This window comes from Schistocerca gregaria, chromosome 8, assembly GCF_023897955.1.
Source record: "Schistocerca gregaria isolate iqSchGreg1 chromosome 8, iqSchGreg1.2, whole genome shotgun sequence".
In the NCBI taxonomy this organism is placed as follows: Eukaryota; Metazoa; Arthropoda; class Insecta; order Orthoptera; family Acrididae; genus Schistocerca; species Schistocerca gregaria.
In genome coordinates, this window is record NC_064927.1 from 155,467,089 (window position 1) to 155,485,256 (window position 18,168).

Sequence of the window (18,168 nt, forward strand, 5' to 3'; positions counted from 1 at the left end):
TACCCATCAAATCTTCAGCATTCTTCTGTAGCACCACATTTCGAAAGCTTCTTCTCCATACTATTTATCGCCCATGTTTCACTTCCATACATGGCTACACTCCATACAAATACTTTCTGAAACCACTACCTGACACTTAAATCCATACTTGATGTTAACACACTTCTCTTCTTCAGAAACGCTTTCCTTGCCATTGCCAGTCTATATTTTATATCCCTTCCACTTCAACCATCATCAGTTATTTTACTCCCCAAATAGCAAAACTCCTTTACTACTGTAAGTGTCTCATTTCCTCATCTAATTCCCTCAGCATCACCCGTGTTAACTCGACTACATTCCATTATCCTCGTTTTGCTTTTGTTGATGTTCATCTTATATCCTCCTTCCAAGACACTGTCCATTCCGTTCAACTGCTCTTCCATGTCCTTTGTTGTCTCTGACAGAATTACAATGTCATCGGCCAACCTTAAAGTTTTTATTTCTTCTCCATGGATTTTAATACCTACTCCAAATTTTTCTTTTGTTTCCTTTACTGCTTGCTCAATAAACAGATTTAATAACATCGGGGAGAGGCAGCACTCGCAGTTGTTTTTCTTTATTTTGTTAATAAATTGGGTGTAAAATTTTAATAAGTAATTTCTAGTAACATAAAAAGAAGAGGGCTTTTACAAGTCCTTGGGTATCAGGAGAGGTATTGAATCTAATTCATGATAGGAGACAATATAAAAATGCAGTAAATGAAGTAGGCGAAAAGGAATACGAACGACTCAAAAATGAGATCAACAGGAAGTCCAATACGGCCAAGCCTCGGGCATGGGTGTGTGTGTTTGCCCTTAGGATGATTTAGGTTAAATAGTGTCTTGAAAGGAGGATATAAGATGAACATCAACAAAAGCAAAACGATGTAATGGAATGCAGTCAAATTAAATCGGGTGATGCTGAGGGAATTAGATTAGAAAATGAGACACTTAAAGTAGTACAGGAGTTTTGCTTTTTAGGAAGTAAAATAACTGATGATGGTCGAAGTAGAGAGGATATAAAATGTAGACTGGCAATGGCAAGGGAAGCGTTTCTGAAGAAGAGAAAGTTGTTAACATCGAATATAGATTTATGTATCAGGAAGTCGTTTCTGAAAGTATTTGTTTGGAGTGTAGACATGTATGGAAAGTGAAACATGGACGATAACTAGTTTGGACAAGAAGAGAATAGAATCTTTCGAAATGTGGTGCTACAGAAGAATGCTGAAGATATGGTGGATAGATCACGTAACTAATGAGGAGGTATTGAATAGGATTGGGGAGAAGAGAAGTTTGTGGCACAACTTGACTAGAAGAAGGGATCGGTTGGTAGGACATGTTTTGAGGCATCAAGGGATCACAAATTTAGCATTGGAGGGCAGCGTGGAGGGTAAAAATCGTAGAGGGAGACCAAGAGATGAATACACTAAAAAGATTCAGAAGGATGTAGGTTGCAGTAGGTGCTGGGAGATGAAGAAGCTTGCACAGGATAGAGTAGCATGGAGAGCTGCATCAAACCAGTCTCAGGACTGAAGACAACAACAACAGTGTGTCAGCTTAGGGACTGATGAACATAGCAGTTAAGTCCCATATGATTCCACACACATTTTTTCGTAAAGGCATATAGCACTAGGGGTAAGATAGATTCTGCCTACAGAAAATTAAAGAGATCTTTCGAGAAAAAAGAACCGTCTGTATGCATATCAAGAGCGCAGATGGAAAACCAGTCCTACGCAGAGAGGGGAAAGCAGAAAGGTGGAAGGAGTTTCTAGAGGGTCTATACAAGAGCAATGGACTTGAGGAAAATATTATGGAAATGGAAGAAAATGTAGATGAAGGTGACATGGGGGATATGATAATGTGTGAAGAGTTTGACAGAGCACTGAAAGACCTAAGTCGACACAAGGCCCCGGGAGTAGGCAACATTCCACTAGAACTACTGATAGCCTTGGGAGAGCCAGCCACGACAAAACTCTACCACCTGGTGAACAAGATGTATAAGACAGGACAAATACCCTCAGACTTCAAGAAGAATGTAATAATTCCAGTCTCAGAGAAAACAGGTGTGCAAATTACCGAACTATCAGTTTAATAAATCATGGCTGCAAAATACTAACACGAATTCTTCACAAATGAATGGAAAAACTGGTAGAAACCGACCTCGGGGAAGATCAGTTTGGATTCCGTAGAAATATTGGAACACGGGAGGGAATACTGACCCCACGACTTATCTTAGAAAATAGATTAAGGAAAGGCAAACCTACATTTCTAGAATTTGTAGACTTAGAGAAAGCTTTCGACAATGTTGACTGGAATACTTTCATTCAAATTCTCAATGTGACGGGGGTAAAATACAGGGAGCGAAAGGATATTTACAATCTGTACAGGAACCACGTGGAATTTATAAGAGTCGAAGAGCACGAAAGGGATGCAGTGATTGAAAAGGGAGTGAGACAGGGTTGTTGCCTATCTCCGATGTTATTAAATCTGTTTATTGAGCAAGCAGTAAAGGAAACAAAAGAAAAATTTGGAGTAGGAATTAAAGTCAAGGGAGAAGAAATAAAAACTTTGAGGTTTCCCAATGACATCGTAATTCTGTTAGAGACAGCAAAGGACGTGGAAGAGCCATTGAACGGAATGGACAATGTCTTGAAAGGAGGATATAAGATGAACATCAACAAAAGCAAAACGAGGATAATGGAATGTAGTCGAATTAAATCAGGTGATGCTGAGGGAATTAGATTAGGAAATGAGACCCTTAAAGTAGTAGATGAGTTTTGCTATTTGGGAAGCAAAATAACTGATGATGGTCGAAGTAGAGAGAATATAAAATGTAGACTGGCTCTGCAAGGAAGTGTTTCTGAGGAAAAGAAATTTGTTAACATCAAGTTTAGATTTAAGTGTCAGGAAGTCCTTTACGAAAATATTTGTATGGAGTGTAACCATGTATGGAAGCGAAACATGGGCGATAAATAGTTTAGACAAGAAGAGAACAGAAGCTTTTGAAATGTGGTGCTACAGAAGAATACTCAAGATTAGATGAATAGATCACATAACTAATGAGGAGGTACTAACTGAATAGAATTGGGAGAGGAGGAATTTGTGGCACAACTTGAGTAGAAGACGGGATCGGTTGATAGGACACGTTCTGAGGTATTAAAGGATCACCAATTTAATATTGAAGGGAAGAGTGGAGCGTAAAAATCATAGAGGGAGACCAAGAGATGAATCCATTAAGCAGATTCAGAAGGATGTAGGTTGCAGTAGTTACTCGGAGATGAAGAAGCTTGCACACGATAGAGTACCATGGAGAGCTGCATCAAACCAGTCTCTGGGCTGAAGACCACAACAGCAACAAGTTGTTGGAATGAAAAGTTAGCTTTTTCTATCTGGGGATAGCATTTGTGATTTGGTATCTAAAAGATAGCTTTTACTATCTGTGAGGTATATCTTTGATTTGTTATCTAAAATCTTGAGTTTTGTTTCGCTCTGAGGTTATGGAAATTAATCTCAATAGAAGCAGCTCAGTTGAAATTTATGGATTTCCGTTTTATGAGGTCCAGTTAAAAAAGATAACTGGAGTGTATTAATTTTATCCATTGTTTGCAGTTTTCTTCCATGACTGTGTTACTTTCTTAATGATAAAGAACAACCGCGTTCGGCTACGAATCGTGATTTTATTAAAATGCACCAAGCGTTTCGAGCCCTAGCGGCTTATCTTCAGATGCTTTGACAGTCTACATCAACCTTACATTTCCTTTAATTCTGGCAAGACCACATTGTTATATAACAAAATGCCACGTTACGAAATATAAATTGAAACGTGACTTACTGTTTGTAGTAATAAGTGTATGGTTCTAGAGAATGTTTATGTACAAATACACAGTCTTTAGAGTGATATTTTTACCATTTTTATTAGGTTACTTCTGTCTGTCTGCCCAGTCCAAATTTCGTAATTGATTATAACCACTTTCCCTCTGAGCTAGAGACTTGAAATTTTAAACATAGCTCTGAACTTTATGGCAATGCAATATTCCGTATCTTTCTTCTGGGTCTGTTAGGTGGGAGTGGGGATGGTGGTTAGGTAGTCTAAAGTGTCCTGTATGACCGGCGTATTGTGCAACTAGTATCAGAATGCATTGTAGGGGGTTACGTGCAGATGGTCAAGCAGATAGAGGGGAGGATGATGTGGATAATAAGAGGAAGTAGAATGAGATGGACAGAAACAGGGGGAGAAGGAGATGGACAGATATAGGTGGGAGAAAGAGATGAATAAAGAGAGACGAGGAGGAGATTGACAGGAAGAGAGGAGGAGATGAAAATGAACAGACAGGGGACAGAGAACTAGATGGCAGAGAGGAGGGGATAGGAAGAAATGGACAGAGAAAGAGGGAGTAACAGGTAGCTAGAGAGAGGGCAGGTGAGCAGATGGCAGAGTGCGTGTGTGTGTGTGTGTGTGTGTGTGTGTATGTGTGTGTGCACTCAGTAATTGATTGTATCTCCCACGTGTATGTCTCTGCCCCTTTACCGGTAGTATACTGGAGGACGCCTGCCTGCAAGATGGTGTGCAAGAAGCGGCAGACAGCGACATGCAGGTGTATTTGGCAAGCAAAAGAGAATTGACTTGACGGCAACAGTGTTGACAGTTGGAAGTCAGGTTTCAACTGACGATGTGAGAGCGCTGTGCTGGAAGATGGTGGCCTGGCCTGGCCTTTGGATTGTTATTAGCGCATCACGTGGTTTGAGTTTAACTGTCAGCTACTCGACCACAGGAGGAAGCAGTCCTGCGCAGGGAATCGTTGCATGCCTATATTGTGGGCTGTATGGTGAAACCTTTTGTAAGAGGCAGTAATTTTCTTCTTTATGGATGTGTGAGCCACTGCATCATGGTTCAAATAACTCTGATCACTGTGGGACTAATCATCTGAGGTCGTCAGTCCCCAAGAACTTAGAACTACTTAAGCCTAACTAACCTAAGGACATCACACATCCATGCCCGAGGCAGAATTCGAACTTTGCGACCAGAGCGGTCGCGCGGTTCCAGACTGAAGCATCCTTGTTCCCTTCAGGTCTAGCTGGTATGTGGTTGTTCCACCAATTTTCTATTGTTAGTAAATGTGCTCGTTTGTGTTTTTCAACCAGGCTGTAAATAGCCTATTTTCTTAACACCTATTCACGATATGTGACGAACGTGGATTATAATTTGATTTTTATTGCCTACTTCGCACGTTACTAGGTAGCCTGGCTTGGTAGTTTGCGTACACAAGTCCGTGCTTTCTGTCAAATTTTTCGGTAAAGTTAACTTTATTTCAGTTGTCCGGCGTATATTCTACCATCCCTGTTTTCTTCATTGGCGTTTTGCATTTTATTAGAACTGCGTTTGACTCTGCTTACGGGTGACTGTTATAGGTCAGATTATCTTTTACTTAATACCTTATTTATTGAGTTCACGGGCAAACTCGGAAAGGTGCCGCCTGTGTGCTTTGGTTGGTGTTGTAGCATTCACCAAATCATTTTCTAATGTAAGTTCCTCATACATCTGCAGAAAAGACGTCTATTTTGGTAAGACAGCTGGTAAGCTGATTCTAGTAAATGCGCCTTATCTGTTATTAGCTATTTACCGAAGTGCCTTCCTGTTTACTAATTATCTTGTCGTTTGTTTGTTTGTCATTTCTGCCTGCTTGGCTTAGCTAATTTCTTCTGTACATTTGCTCAGCTACTGTCGTTGTTTGCATAGGCCTACCTGTAATCTCTGAGATAAAATGTTCACCTTGCTTTGGTGTTTTGTATTCAGTTTTATATGATACATATATGGGAACCATTATATTCATAATTAATTTCCCTTATGATTAATGCAACTGATTTCTTCTGAATCCTGCTTAAGTGAACTGAAGCGACACCGTCTAGAGTTGGGGTTTAGTGTAAGTTCCACTTAATGTTTGTGCCGTAAAGCGCACTGCGTTTATAAGTCGTAACTTGTCTGCCTGTGGATTATATTCGACGTAAGCTTAAGATCCCTGAAAATCGTTACTGTTTTGGGAGTCATTTCACACCACACATTTTCTGATAATAAAATTCGCTACAGCACTCATGTAAAAGTAGCTCTGCTAATGTTCCATTTGTATCAAAGTAATAACTAACACCAAAAAAACACTCCTGAGATAATTATCAAGCAAATGGACAGATTATTGTTTTCCTTTTAACCGTAGTGTATTATAGAAAGCTGTTGACTGTTTCAAAATGAGACCTGTAATGGTTAACTGCAAACAGTTTAGGTATGCTTCAGAATAAGATACATTTGTGGAAATAAAAGAAAGAATTATGTTCTTTAAATAAGTTTTGGGCCTAATTAATTTTTATACTGACTGTAAATGCTACATGCAAGTGCAGCTTTTATTTGTTGTATATATAAAGCACAGTGTATGTCTGGGGTCTCCCCCAAAGCGCCTGGATCGATTTCAACCAAATTTAGTACAGGAACAGCAAGCCTCACAGGTATCAGCAATGTGGGGTTTATAACCTGGTAGATCCAATAGGAATGGAGATATGGGCAAAAACGTGATTTTTCGAGCCCTTGGCATATAGACTCCCTGCATGACAGGCATGTTCTGTGAGAACAGTACTAGCCTACCAAATCAGCCAGCTCTTTAAGGCAGCCTATATGTCATGGGCAAGAAACAGTTTTCTGGGCCACAACATGTAGGGTGGTCTGCATGACAGGCATGTTGTGTTGGAGTAGTGTCAGCATTCTTCTTCAGCCTGTTATTCATGGTTACCTGTACATCAGGAGCAAACAAATAATTTTGAAGCCTGATGTGTGACATGCCCTGCAAGGCAGGTATATTGTGGGAGTACTATCAGCCTGCTTCATTGAACTGTATTGCAGGGGCTACATGTGATCATGAGCATGGCTGGGCTCAGGTTGTGCTAGATAGAGGAAGGGCTGGACAGAGTGAGGGGTAGGAGAAAATGGGCAGAGAGGGGAGGAGTGGGAGATGCTCAGGGCACATGGAAGGTGTACAGCGGTAGTGGCCAGGTGGAGAAGGAAGAGGGGAGAGGGAGATGGAAAGAGAGAGGGGGAGGAGGAGGAAAATGGTTACCTGTACATCAGGAGCAAACAAATAATTTTGAAGCCTGATGTGTGACGTGCCCTGCAAGGCAGGTATATTGTGGGAGTACTATCAGCCTGCTTTATTGAACTGTATTGCAGGGGCTACATGTGATCATGAGCATGGCTGGGGTCAGGTTGTGCTAGATAGAGGAAGGGCTGGACAGAGTGAGGGGTAGGAGAAAATGGGCAGAGAGGGGAGGAGTGGGAGATGCTCAGGGCACGTGGAAGGTGTACAGCGGTAGTGGCCAGGTGGAGAAGGAAGAGGGGAGAGGGAGATGGAAAGAGAGAGGGGGAGGAGGAGGAAAATGGTTACCTGTACATCAGGAGCAAACAAATAATTTTGAAGCCTGATGTGTGACGTGCCCTGCAAGGCAGGTATATTGTGGGAGTACTATCAGCCTGCTTTATTGAACTGTATTGCAGGGGCTACATGTGATCATGAGCATGGCTGGGGTCAGGTTGTGCTAGATAGAGGAAGGGCTGGACAGAGTGAGGGGTAGGAGAAAATGGGCAGAGAGGGGAGGAGTGGGAGATGCTCAGGGCACGTGGAAGGTGTACAGCGGTAGTGGCCAGGTGGAGAAGGAAGAGGGGAGAGGGAGATGGAAAGAGAGAGGGGGACGAGGAGGAAAATGGTTACCTGTACATCAGGAGCAAACAAATAATTTTGAAGCCTGATGTGTGACGTGCCCTGCAAGGCAGGTATATTGTGGGAGTACTATCAGCCTGCTTTATTGAACTGTATTGCAGGGGCTACATGTGATCATGAGCATGGCTGGGGTCAGGTTGTGCTAGATAGAGGAAGGGCTGGACAGAGTGAGGGGTAGGAGAAAATGGGCAGAGAGGGGAGGAGTGGGAGATGCTCAGGGCACGTGGAAGGTGTACAGCGGTAGTGGCCAGGTGGAGAAGGAAGAGGGGAGAGGGAGATGGAAAGAGAGAGGGGGAGGAGGAGGAAAATGGTTACCTGTACATCAGGAGGAAACAAATAATTTTGAAGCCTGATGTGTGACGTGCCCTGCAAGGCAGGTATATTGTGGGAGTACTATCAGCCTGCTTTATTGAACTGTATTGCAGGGGCTACATGTGATCATGAGCATGGCTGGGGTCAGGTTGTGCTAGATAGAGGAAGGGCTGGACAGAGTGAGGGGTAGGAGAAAATGGGCAGAGAGGGGAGGAGTGGGAGATGCTCAGGGCACGTGGAAGGTGTACAGCGGTAGTGGCCAGGTGGAGAAGGAAGAGGGGAGAGGGAGATGGAAAGAGAGAGGGGGAGGAGGAGGAAAATGGTTACCTGTACATCAGGAGCAAACAAATAATTTTGAAGCCTGATGTGTGACGTGCCCTGCAAGGCAGGTATATTGTGGGAGTACTATCAGCCTGCTTTATTGAACTGTATTGCAGGGGCTACATGTGATCATGAGCATGGCTGGGGTCAGGTTGTGCTAGATAGAGGAAGGGCTGGACAGAGTGAGGGGTAGGAGAAAATGGGCAGAGAGGGGAGGAGTGGGAGATGCTCAGGGCACGTGGAAGGTGTACAGCGGTAGTGGCCAGGTGGAGAAGGAAGAGGGGAGAGGGAGATGGAAAGAGAGAGGGGGAGGAGGAGGAAAATGGTTACCTGTACATCAGGAGCAAACAAATAATTTGATGTGTGACGCGCCCTGCAAGGCAGGTATATTGTGGGAGTACTATCAGCCTGCTTTATTGAACTGTATTGCAGGGGCTACATGTGATCACGAGTATGGTTGGGGTCAGGTTGTGCTAGATAGAGGAAGGGCTGGACAGAGTGAGGGGTAGGAGAAAATGGGCACAAAGGGGAGGAGTGGGAGATGCTCAGGGCAGGTGGAAGGTGTACAGCGGTAGTGGCCAGGTGGAGAAGGAAGAGGGGAGAGGGAGATGGAAAGAGAGAGGGGGAGGAGGAGGAAAATATGGTAAGAGGGAGTGGAGGCAATTGACTGAGAGAGTGGGAAGCATGAGACAGAGAGGTGTAGGTTGGAAGACGAGGTGGAGAGACAAAGGAGGAAGAGGTAGACAGACAGAGGGAAGAAGACAGAGGCGGAAAGAGGTGTACACAGAGAGGGCAGAGGAGAAGACGTGTTTAATTTATGTGTTGAACGGATACGCCATAGGGGAATAGTATTTACTAAATGTAATTAAAGCAGCATTCTAAAGATGTGCTGTGCAGTGCATCCCCTACTACAAGAAGTAGCTCCCCACGGTGGACCTAAAAGTAGCGCCGCCGTAAGGTTTTGCACACTCACGTTGTCGGGGTTGAAGTGAGGCCCGGCGTCGGCGCAGTCGTTGCCCAGCTTGCCCTCGCGGTGCACGTGGAAGCCGTGCAGCCCCGGCTCCAGGCCGCTCACCACTCCAGACACCACCAGCGGCTCGTGCGGGCTGCCCTGGAACAGCCGCACCTCGCCCGACACTGGCGGGTGCGCGCGCCTCGTCTCAGCTGCGGCACTCTTACCGAGGAAAGAGGCACTGCGGACGGGATATGAGCGGGTACTCGTCCTCTCTTTTAGTCTCTTCGTGGCCAAACGTTTGAGCGTGGATTTTCATAGCCGAACGAAGAGTGAGGAACGGACAATGGGGAATCAAGGTCTAGTTATGCCAAAAAATTGTGTAATTGCTTGAAAGTAATCACTTAATTAGTGATTTGAGGCAAAACTGAAGTGTCTCAGGAACAGCTACTGCTGCTAACGAAAGTGTCAAAAATATCGAAACACAACACAACGGGAGAAAATGGAGGTAAAAAGTATAGACTAACACGGAGACTTTCATGGAGGACAGTTAAAGAAAAGCCACCAGAAAGTTAAAAAACACAGTTGGCGATTCTTCAAAACTCAGAGAAGGCACTGAATGGACATGCACACGTTAAAAGTCGGCCACAGTAGTAAAAACACTCCGCAACAACACACTTAAAAACCCATTTGGAGCACACATGACGCTGAATAAAACTGCCAGGCGGGACCTGCCGAGGGAAAGGGCAGAGAGGATGGAAAAGGGGCAGCAGGGGAAGCGGCCGGATGAAGAGAGGAGGGGCAGCTGTGGGTACACAAAGAGGCAGGAGACACGTGGGGCGGGAGATGAAGAGGGAAGACAGGGCAGGAGGGAGTGCAGAGACACTGAAAGCAGGCACAAGAGCTAACTTCTGTGAGTTATAATGATCTTTATGCTCTTAATAACGAAATGAAGGTATAGCACCACTGCCTGGGAGATTCCATACATCAGCCACCTAGTTCGTGTCTTTCCGTTTGACACCACCTCGGCATCGAGCTTATAATACCAATAGAATACCAGTCCATATTTATATACAGGGTGGTCCATTGATCGTGACTGGGCCAAATATCTCACGAAATAAGCGTCAAACGAAAAAACTACCAAGAACGAATCGCGTCTACCTTGAAGGGGGAAACCAGATGGCGCTATGGTTGGCCCGCTAGATGGCGCTGCAATAGGTGAAACAGATTTCAACTGCGTTTTTTAAAAATAGGAACCCCCATTTTTTATTACATATTCGTGTAGTACATAAAGAAATACGAATGTTTTAGTTGGACCAGTTTTTCGCTTTGTGATAGATTGCGCTGCAGTAGTCACAAACATACGGCTCACAATTTTAGACGAACAGTTGGTTTTTTAAATTAAAATATAAAACGTGCGTACGTTTGAACATTTTATTTCGGTTGTTCCAATGTGATACATGTACCTATGTGAACTTATCATTTCTGAGAACGCATGCTGCTACAGCGTGATTACTTATAAATACCGCATTAATGCAATAAATGCTCAAAATGATGTCCGTCGACCTCATTTGGCAGTACGTGTAACGACATTCCTCTCAACAGCGAGTAGTTCGCCTTCCGTAATGTTCGCACATGCATTGACAATGCGCTGACGCATGTTGTCAGGCGTTGTCGGTGGATCACGATAGCAAATATCAACTTTCCCCACAGAAAGAAATCCGGGGACGTCAGATCCGGTGGACGTGCATACCATGGTATGGTGCTTCGACGACCAATGAACCTGTCATGAAATATGCTATTCAATACCGCTTCAACCGCACGCGAGCTATGTGCCGGACATCCATCATGTTGGAAGTACATCGTCATTCTGTCATGCAGTGAAACATCTTGTAGTAACATCGGCGGAACATTACGTAGGAAATCAGAATACATTGCACCATTTAGATTGCCATCGATAAAATGGGGACCAATTATCCTTCCTCCCATAATGCCGCACCATACAATAACCCGCCAAGGTCGCTGATGTTCCAATTGTCGCAGCCAAAATGGATTTTCCGTTGCCCAGTAGTGCATATTATGCCGGTTTACGTTACCGCTGTTGGTGAATGACGCTTCGTCGCCAAATAGGACGCGTGCAAAAAATCTGTCATCGTCCCGTAATTTGTCTTGTGCCCAATTGCAGAACTGTACACGACGTCATATATCACATTGCGAAAAAAGTGGTCCAACTAAAACATTCATATTTCTTTACGTACTACACGAATATGTAATAAAAAATGGGGGTTCCTATTAAAAAAAAAAAAAAACGCAGTTGATATCCGTTTGACCTATGGCACCGCCATCTAGCGGGCCAACCATAGCGCCATCTGGTTTCCTCCTTCAAGCTATACGAGTTTCGTTCTTTGTAGTTTTTTAGTTTAATGCTTATTTCGTGAGATATTTGGCCCGGTCACTATCAACGGACCACCCTGTGTACTATACTGTGTGTCTCCACGAGGAATGGTCAGTATTCAGGGATATGACATGACCGTTCGTTCGAAGAAAAAATAGTAGTAAACAGGGGCTCTGAAACACGTACCATAAGAGCTATGGACAGTTGTACTGTAGAAGAGGTAGAGTTAAATGTAGCGAAGATCAAATGCTCATAGCTCTTAAGGTATGCACTTTAGAACTCATGTTTACTGTACATTTGTTCATACTATCACCTTTCAAAGTATGGAAAGGAAAGAGCTTGCAATAGAAGAGGTTTGTTTCATAGCACCAAAGATAAAAAAAGTGCTCATAGCTCTTAAGGTATACATTTTAGAGCACATTTTACTAGACTTTTTCACTTCGAATGATAGTTTCTGTCTTAGCCCTGAATATTGACAACTCCTCCTCCGATATCCTGTGTTTCATTCTTTCTGAACAAAACTTGAAAATATATAAAAAATTAAAAAAAACAGTTAACCTTTTTGTGATATGATTTGTCTAAAAGTAAGATTAGAGAAATATTTCACGCACCTTTGAATAATGCTGGAAATCATGTACAGCAAATAAGGCGCCTATTAAGAATTTAGAGTTCAAAATTTAACTTAGATTCTTAGAATTTTAAAGAATTCTAGAGGATATTTGTCTGTGCAGTTTCACCAGTGGTCTCCTTATGCCGCCTTCGTGTGAGCATCTCGACTGCTGTACATGATTTCGAGCATCATTCAAAGTCACATCAAATGTTTCTCTAATGTATTTCATTTCCTACTTTTGACAAATTATTTCATGAAAAATTGGACCATTATTCTTTAAAAATAATTGTTTTATTTTGTTTATTTATTTTATATTTTTCTGATTCTGGGGGACCAAATCAGCCAAAGCTACTTGGTTATGAGATATGTCAATACACACCAGTTTACAAAATACTTATTAGAAAACTTATAAATAAAAGAACCTGGAGAATTAAAGAACAAGGCAATACAATTATGGGAGAGTGTACGGATAAATAATACACTAAAGAGATTCTTAACTACTAAGGGAAACTCCTGTACAGAATAAATGGAAACGTTTCAACGTAGATTTGATGACTCAGTTGTTTTCTGTTGTGATGGGAGTCTACTGAAATTGAAACTTGTTGAACAGTGCACGCCAGGACTGATGAGTCGTGGCACACATTGTTATTGAAGAGAGAGAGAGAGAGTACTGCATTACTATGTTTAAATCCGCATGAATTGATGCAGGCTGACTGCACAAGTGGGGGTTCGTTTGGTTGTATTTCGTTGAGTTAGAACGTAGACTTCGTTCCAGACCCCAATTGGTTGTCACTCCCCTTAAACATTGGGACATCTCACTGAAAGTGTTCCCAGTCGACTTAAGGCTATCATGAAGGCCAAGAGTGGACACACGTCACATTATTGCCCAACACTTTTGGTCACGTATTGTAGCAGCCACAAATGTTTAACAGGAGATTCGTTTGTTAGTACATAACTAAATAAAATCTGTTAATGAATAACCAGCAACCTTTAAATGTATCCATGAAACTAATGTACTGTAGCTACAAAAACGAGTGTATAACAGATCAAAAAAAGTTTTGCATCACGTCGTTTCCGAGAGTTCCGGAACCTGTTCAGAAAATTGCAACAGAGATCAACATAAACATCATTTCCGCCATTTTTATTGCTCATGAAAACCACACATTGCATACTGTGCCACAATACAGTAAGACCTTCAGAGGTGCTGCTCCAGATTGCTGTACACACCGTTACATTTAATACTCAGTAGCACGTTCTCTTGCATTGATGCATGTCTGTATTCGTTGTGGCATACTATCCACAAGTTCATCAAGGCATTGTTGGTCCAGATTGTCAAACACCTCAACGGCGGTTCGGCCTAGATCCCTCAGAGTGTTTGGTGGGTCACGTCGTCCATAAACAGCCCTTTTCGATCTATCCGAGGCATGTTCGGTAGGGTTCATGTCTGGAGAACATGCTGGCCACTCTAGTCGAACATGACTGTAATCCAGAAGGAAGTCATTCACGAGATGTGCACGATGGGGGCGCGAATTGCAGTCCATGAAGACGAATGCCTCGCCAATATGTTTCCGATACGGTGGCACTATCGGTCGGAGGATGGCATTCACGTATCGTACAGCCTTTATGGTGCCTTCCATGTCCACCAGGGGCGTACGTCGGCTCGAAATAACGCCACCCCAAAACAGCAGGGAATCTCCACCTTGCTGCGCTCGCAGGAAAATGTGTCTAAGGCGTTAAGCCTGACTGGGTTGCCTCCGAACATGTCTCTGACGATTGTCTGGTTGAAAGCATATGCGACACTCATTGGTGAAGAGAACATGATGCCAATCCTGAGCGGTGCGTTCGGCATGTTGTTGGTCCCATCTGGTGTCGTGGTTGTAAATGTGGACCTCGCCATGGACGTTTTGAGTGATGTTGCGCATCACGCAGCCTATTGCGCACAGTTTGTGTCGTAACGCTACGTCCTGCGGCTGCACGAAAAGCTTTATTTAACATGGTGGCGTTGCTGTCAGGGTTCCTCCCAGCCATAATCCGTAGGTAGCGGTCATCCACTGCAGTAATAGCCCTTGGGCGGTCTGAGCGAAGCATGACATCGACAGTTCCTGTCTCTTTACCCTCTCCATGTTCGAACAACATCGCTTTGGTTCACTCCGAGACGTCTGGACACTTCCCTTGTTGAGAGCCCTTCCTGGCACAAAGTAACAATGCGGACGCGACCGAACCGCAGTATTGACCGTCTAGGTATGGTTGAACTACAGGCAACACAAGCCGTGTACCTGCTACCTGATGCAATGACTGGAACTGAACGGCTGTCGGATCCCCTCCATCTAATAGGCGCTTCTGATGCATGATTCTTTACATCTTTAGGCGGGTTTAGTAACACCTCTGAACAGTCAAAGGGATTGTGTCTATGATACAATACACATAGTCAACATTTATCTTCAGGAGTTCTGGGAACCGGAGTGATGCATAACTTTTTTGATGTTTGTAGAAGATTGTGAAACGTCTTACTACAGAAGAATGTTGAAAATTAGATAGGCAAATCAGGTAACTAATGAGAAGGTGCTAAATCAGTTGGAGAGAAAAGGGCTTTATGGCACAATTTGGCTAAAGGTCGATGGCGAACATCACGAGACACCAGAGAATAGTATACATGGTAATGGAGGGAAGTGTGGAGGGAAAAAAACTGCAGAAAAAGATCTAAGTTTGACGACGGTCACCAAATTTAAATGCATGTAGGTGGCATTAGTTACCCGAAAATGAAGAGGCTTTTACGAGATAAAAAAGGCGTGGAGAGCTGCATCATACCAAACCATAACGCAAATAAAATCAGATTGTATATTCAGGCAGACGTAGTAGTGACAAGATGGATAAGCAAAGTGAAGAACACGTCAAGGTGAGTATAGATGCGGCAGAACATCTCAGTTCGACAAAATTGGGGCGGAAATTGGCCACGTTCTTCTTTAGAATAGCATCTGAGATTTCACCTGAAGTCATTCCGTGAAACTATGGAAAACTCAAACTTGTCTCGAATAAGAGCCCAGCTCAGGAAGCACTGCGGCATCTGGCTCGTTAATAAAGATTCATGATGTGAAATAACACGTGACAGAGGGTTACCTTTTTGAAATAGTTGTGCAGATGTGTGCTAAAGTTGCGGTAATAACTTTGCTCCATGCAGCTTCCCTTGTCTACAACTTATCTGGTATACTTTGGACAGGGAGTATTGATTTCACTGAGCGAGAACGCTGCGGTGGTATTTGCCCGGGAAGTAGATGGTTTCATTCTTGGCAAGTGAAGAGATATTCATAGTACTTGGCGTGCAAGGGGAGAAGAGGTGGTAGCAAACAGTTGCCGATCACAAGGCAGTATGTCAACGTACTTAAACCCATCTACAGCGTCTGATGGACTAGTGGTGTGAGTCAGGATTCTGTAGCAACGTTAATAGTGTTTTTTCATATTTTACTCTATTCATTACTACCTAGCTCCTGAGTGCAAGAAACAACACAGCAGTTAAACGACTTAGTTGCGTTAGCTCCAAATAAGGTAAAACCGCAGGCTTCCTGCATTCCGAGAACGTGCGTCATCTTGACGCGTACGTAAAAGTGCCATGCGATGAGAAAACAGCGTTTAGTGGAAGCAGACAAGCTGGCGGAAAGAAATATTGCGTTCTGTAGTCGCACTTTAATGGTCATATCATATCGATGTCTACTTCGATTGTTACCGTGGATGTATTTCTTCGTTTTAGAGTTCGATGCGTAGTGTTTTCTTGTGTTCCATGATATTCAAAACTCTGTTATTTTCATGTATTGTATGTAGCGTTTTGATTGTTGGAGGAGGTTGCTGCTGTATTAAAAAGGAAGGAAGGAAAATGAGGGCTAATGTCCCTAAAACGATTAGATCTTTGCATACGGTGCACTAGCACACAGAACAAGGATGAGTCCTCTGAGTCATTTAATATCCAAGAGGAAGGACAAAGATTTGCAAAGACTCCTGTGTTTTTAGTCTTATATTTAGATCATCGAAGCAGACCGTTGTGCGTTAGAATTGAATAAGCGTCTGCAGTAAAGGTTTCGCTCATGGACTTGTGTGTCTGACCGCACTTGGTCAGTGACAGACGCCTCTAGAGTTACCATTCCTAAGGACAAGAAGCAGAGTCTAGAGCTAAATCTTTTGAATTTCGATTTTGACCAGTTTCTCTGCTGAACTGTGGGCTGAAAAACTTGAATGTGAGGTACGTCGAAGAGAATGAAAAGGACGTATTGGAATTGTGAAACTCACTTTAACTTTAAAACTTTCCAAAATAGTGATCAAACGCTGCAGCTTTGTACCACTAATGCAGCACATGCTAGTTTTTCTCTTTATTGGCCACTTCATTGTCCCGTATGAGAAGGCGGCGAGGATCACTGAGCTCTGCACTCTTCAATCTCTATGTGTTTTGTTTTAATTTGCAAGACGATTTACGTCAATGAAAGTAGTTCCGGAAAACCATGCTGTGAATGGTACAACGAAATTAGGCTGCGCAATTCATTGAGTTGCTTCTACTAAACGGCGATGAATAGGCGTATAATAAGTTTCCACGTAAGCTCGAATCTCTCAAGTTTTACTTTCGTGTCCTCTTCGTTAGGTATTTGTAGGAGGAAGCAAAATGTAGGTTGACTCTTCTACTAACGCACTCTCTCGGAATTTCAACAGTAAACCACTCTGTGGTGCCCAACACTTCTCTTGTAACGTCTGCCACTGTATTTGGATGACTATCTACCCGGCGCCATAAAGGTCATTACACGGAGTTGTGACGCAAACGCACTTCCCTTATTCGTACATAAGTGACAAGGATCCCATACAGAGGAGCAAGCTCAAGTATCTCACAACGATTGGTTTGTAAGCTAGCTCATTCGAGGGTGGCCTATGTATTCTGAGCATTCCTTCAATGAATCTGGCTATGGAATTTGCATTTCCTACTTCATAAAAGTTGTACTAAATTTAAATCACTCCGTACACGTGCTCCCAGGTATTTAATGGATGTGACTGTTTCTAGTGACTAATCGGCTGCACGGTGATCAAACGAACGGGCTCTCCGTGTATTTACGTACGCTACCTTGCATATGTTTATGTTGAGGGTCGAGTGCCAAACCCTGCATCAAGCGTCGACACTGTGTAGATCTTAAGGGTCCTTTATACGCTCAGATATTTGCACCGACTTGTCTGTACAGACAGTGTTTTTGAGTGCAAATCGTTGCTTGTGAGTGAACCGCCAACTGAAAAATTCTTCTGTGTTACTGTTTGTGTTTGACCTGTGTGAAGCTTGGCGGAGACGTAGTGCTTTAGCTAGTACTTCATGTTCAGTACGACATGTTTCCGGAATGATGCGGCTCAACGATGAAGGTGATATTACAGCAGAAAATTACCCATCAGCATAGCTTCTGCCAGTTCCCAAGTGCCTCAGTGCTACACTCCTGGAAATGGAAAAAAGAACACATTGACACCGGTGTGTCAGACCCACCATACTTGCTCCGGACACTGCGAGAGGGCTGTACAAGCAATGATCACACGCACGGCACAGCGGACACACCAGGAACCGCGGTGTTGGCCGTCGAATGGCGCTAGCTGCGCAGCATTTGTGCACCGCCGCCGTCAGTGTCAGCCAGTTTGCCGTGGCATACAGAGCTCCATCGCAGTCTTTAACACTGGTAGCATGCCGCGACAGCGTGGACGTGAACCGTATGTGCAGTTGACGGACTTTGAGCGAGGGCGTATAGTGGGCATGCGGGAGGCCGGGTGGACGTACCGCCGAATTGCTCAACATG

The 18,168-nt window shown here is 43.6% G+C and overlaps 2 protein-coding genes across 2 annotated transcripts in view; one reads left to right on the forward strand and one right to left on the reverse strand.

Moving 5' to 3' along the window:
- Positions 1-18,168, forward strand: part of LOC126284273 (uncharacterized) — a 626,414-nt gene that overhangs the window by 306,210 nt on the left and 302,036 nt on the right. The window lies entirely within an intron of this gene.
- Positions 1-18,168, reverse strand: part of LOC126284275 (superoxide dismutase [Cu-Zn]-like) — a 131,534-nt gene that overhangs the window by 4,886 nt on the left and 108,480 nt on the right. Inside the window, exon 4 of the mRNA XM_049983091.1 lies at positions 9,381-9,544. Coding sequence (XP_049839048.1) covers positions 9,381-9,544 — 164 coding nt within the window. The remainder of the gene's footprint in view (positions 1-9,380; positions 9,545-18,168) is intronic.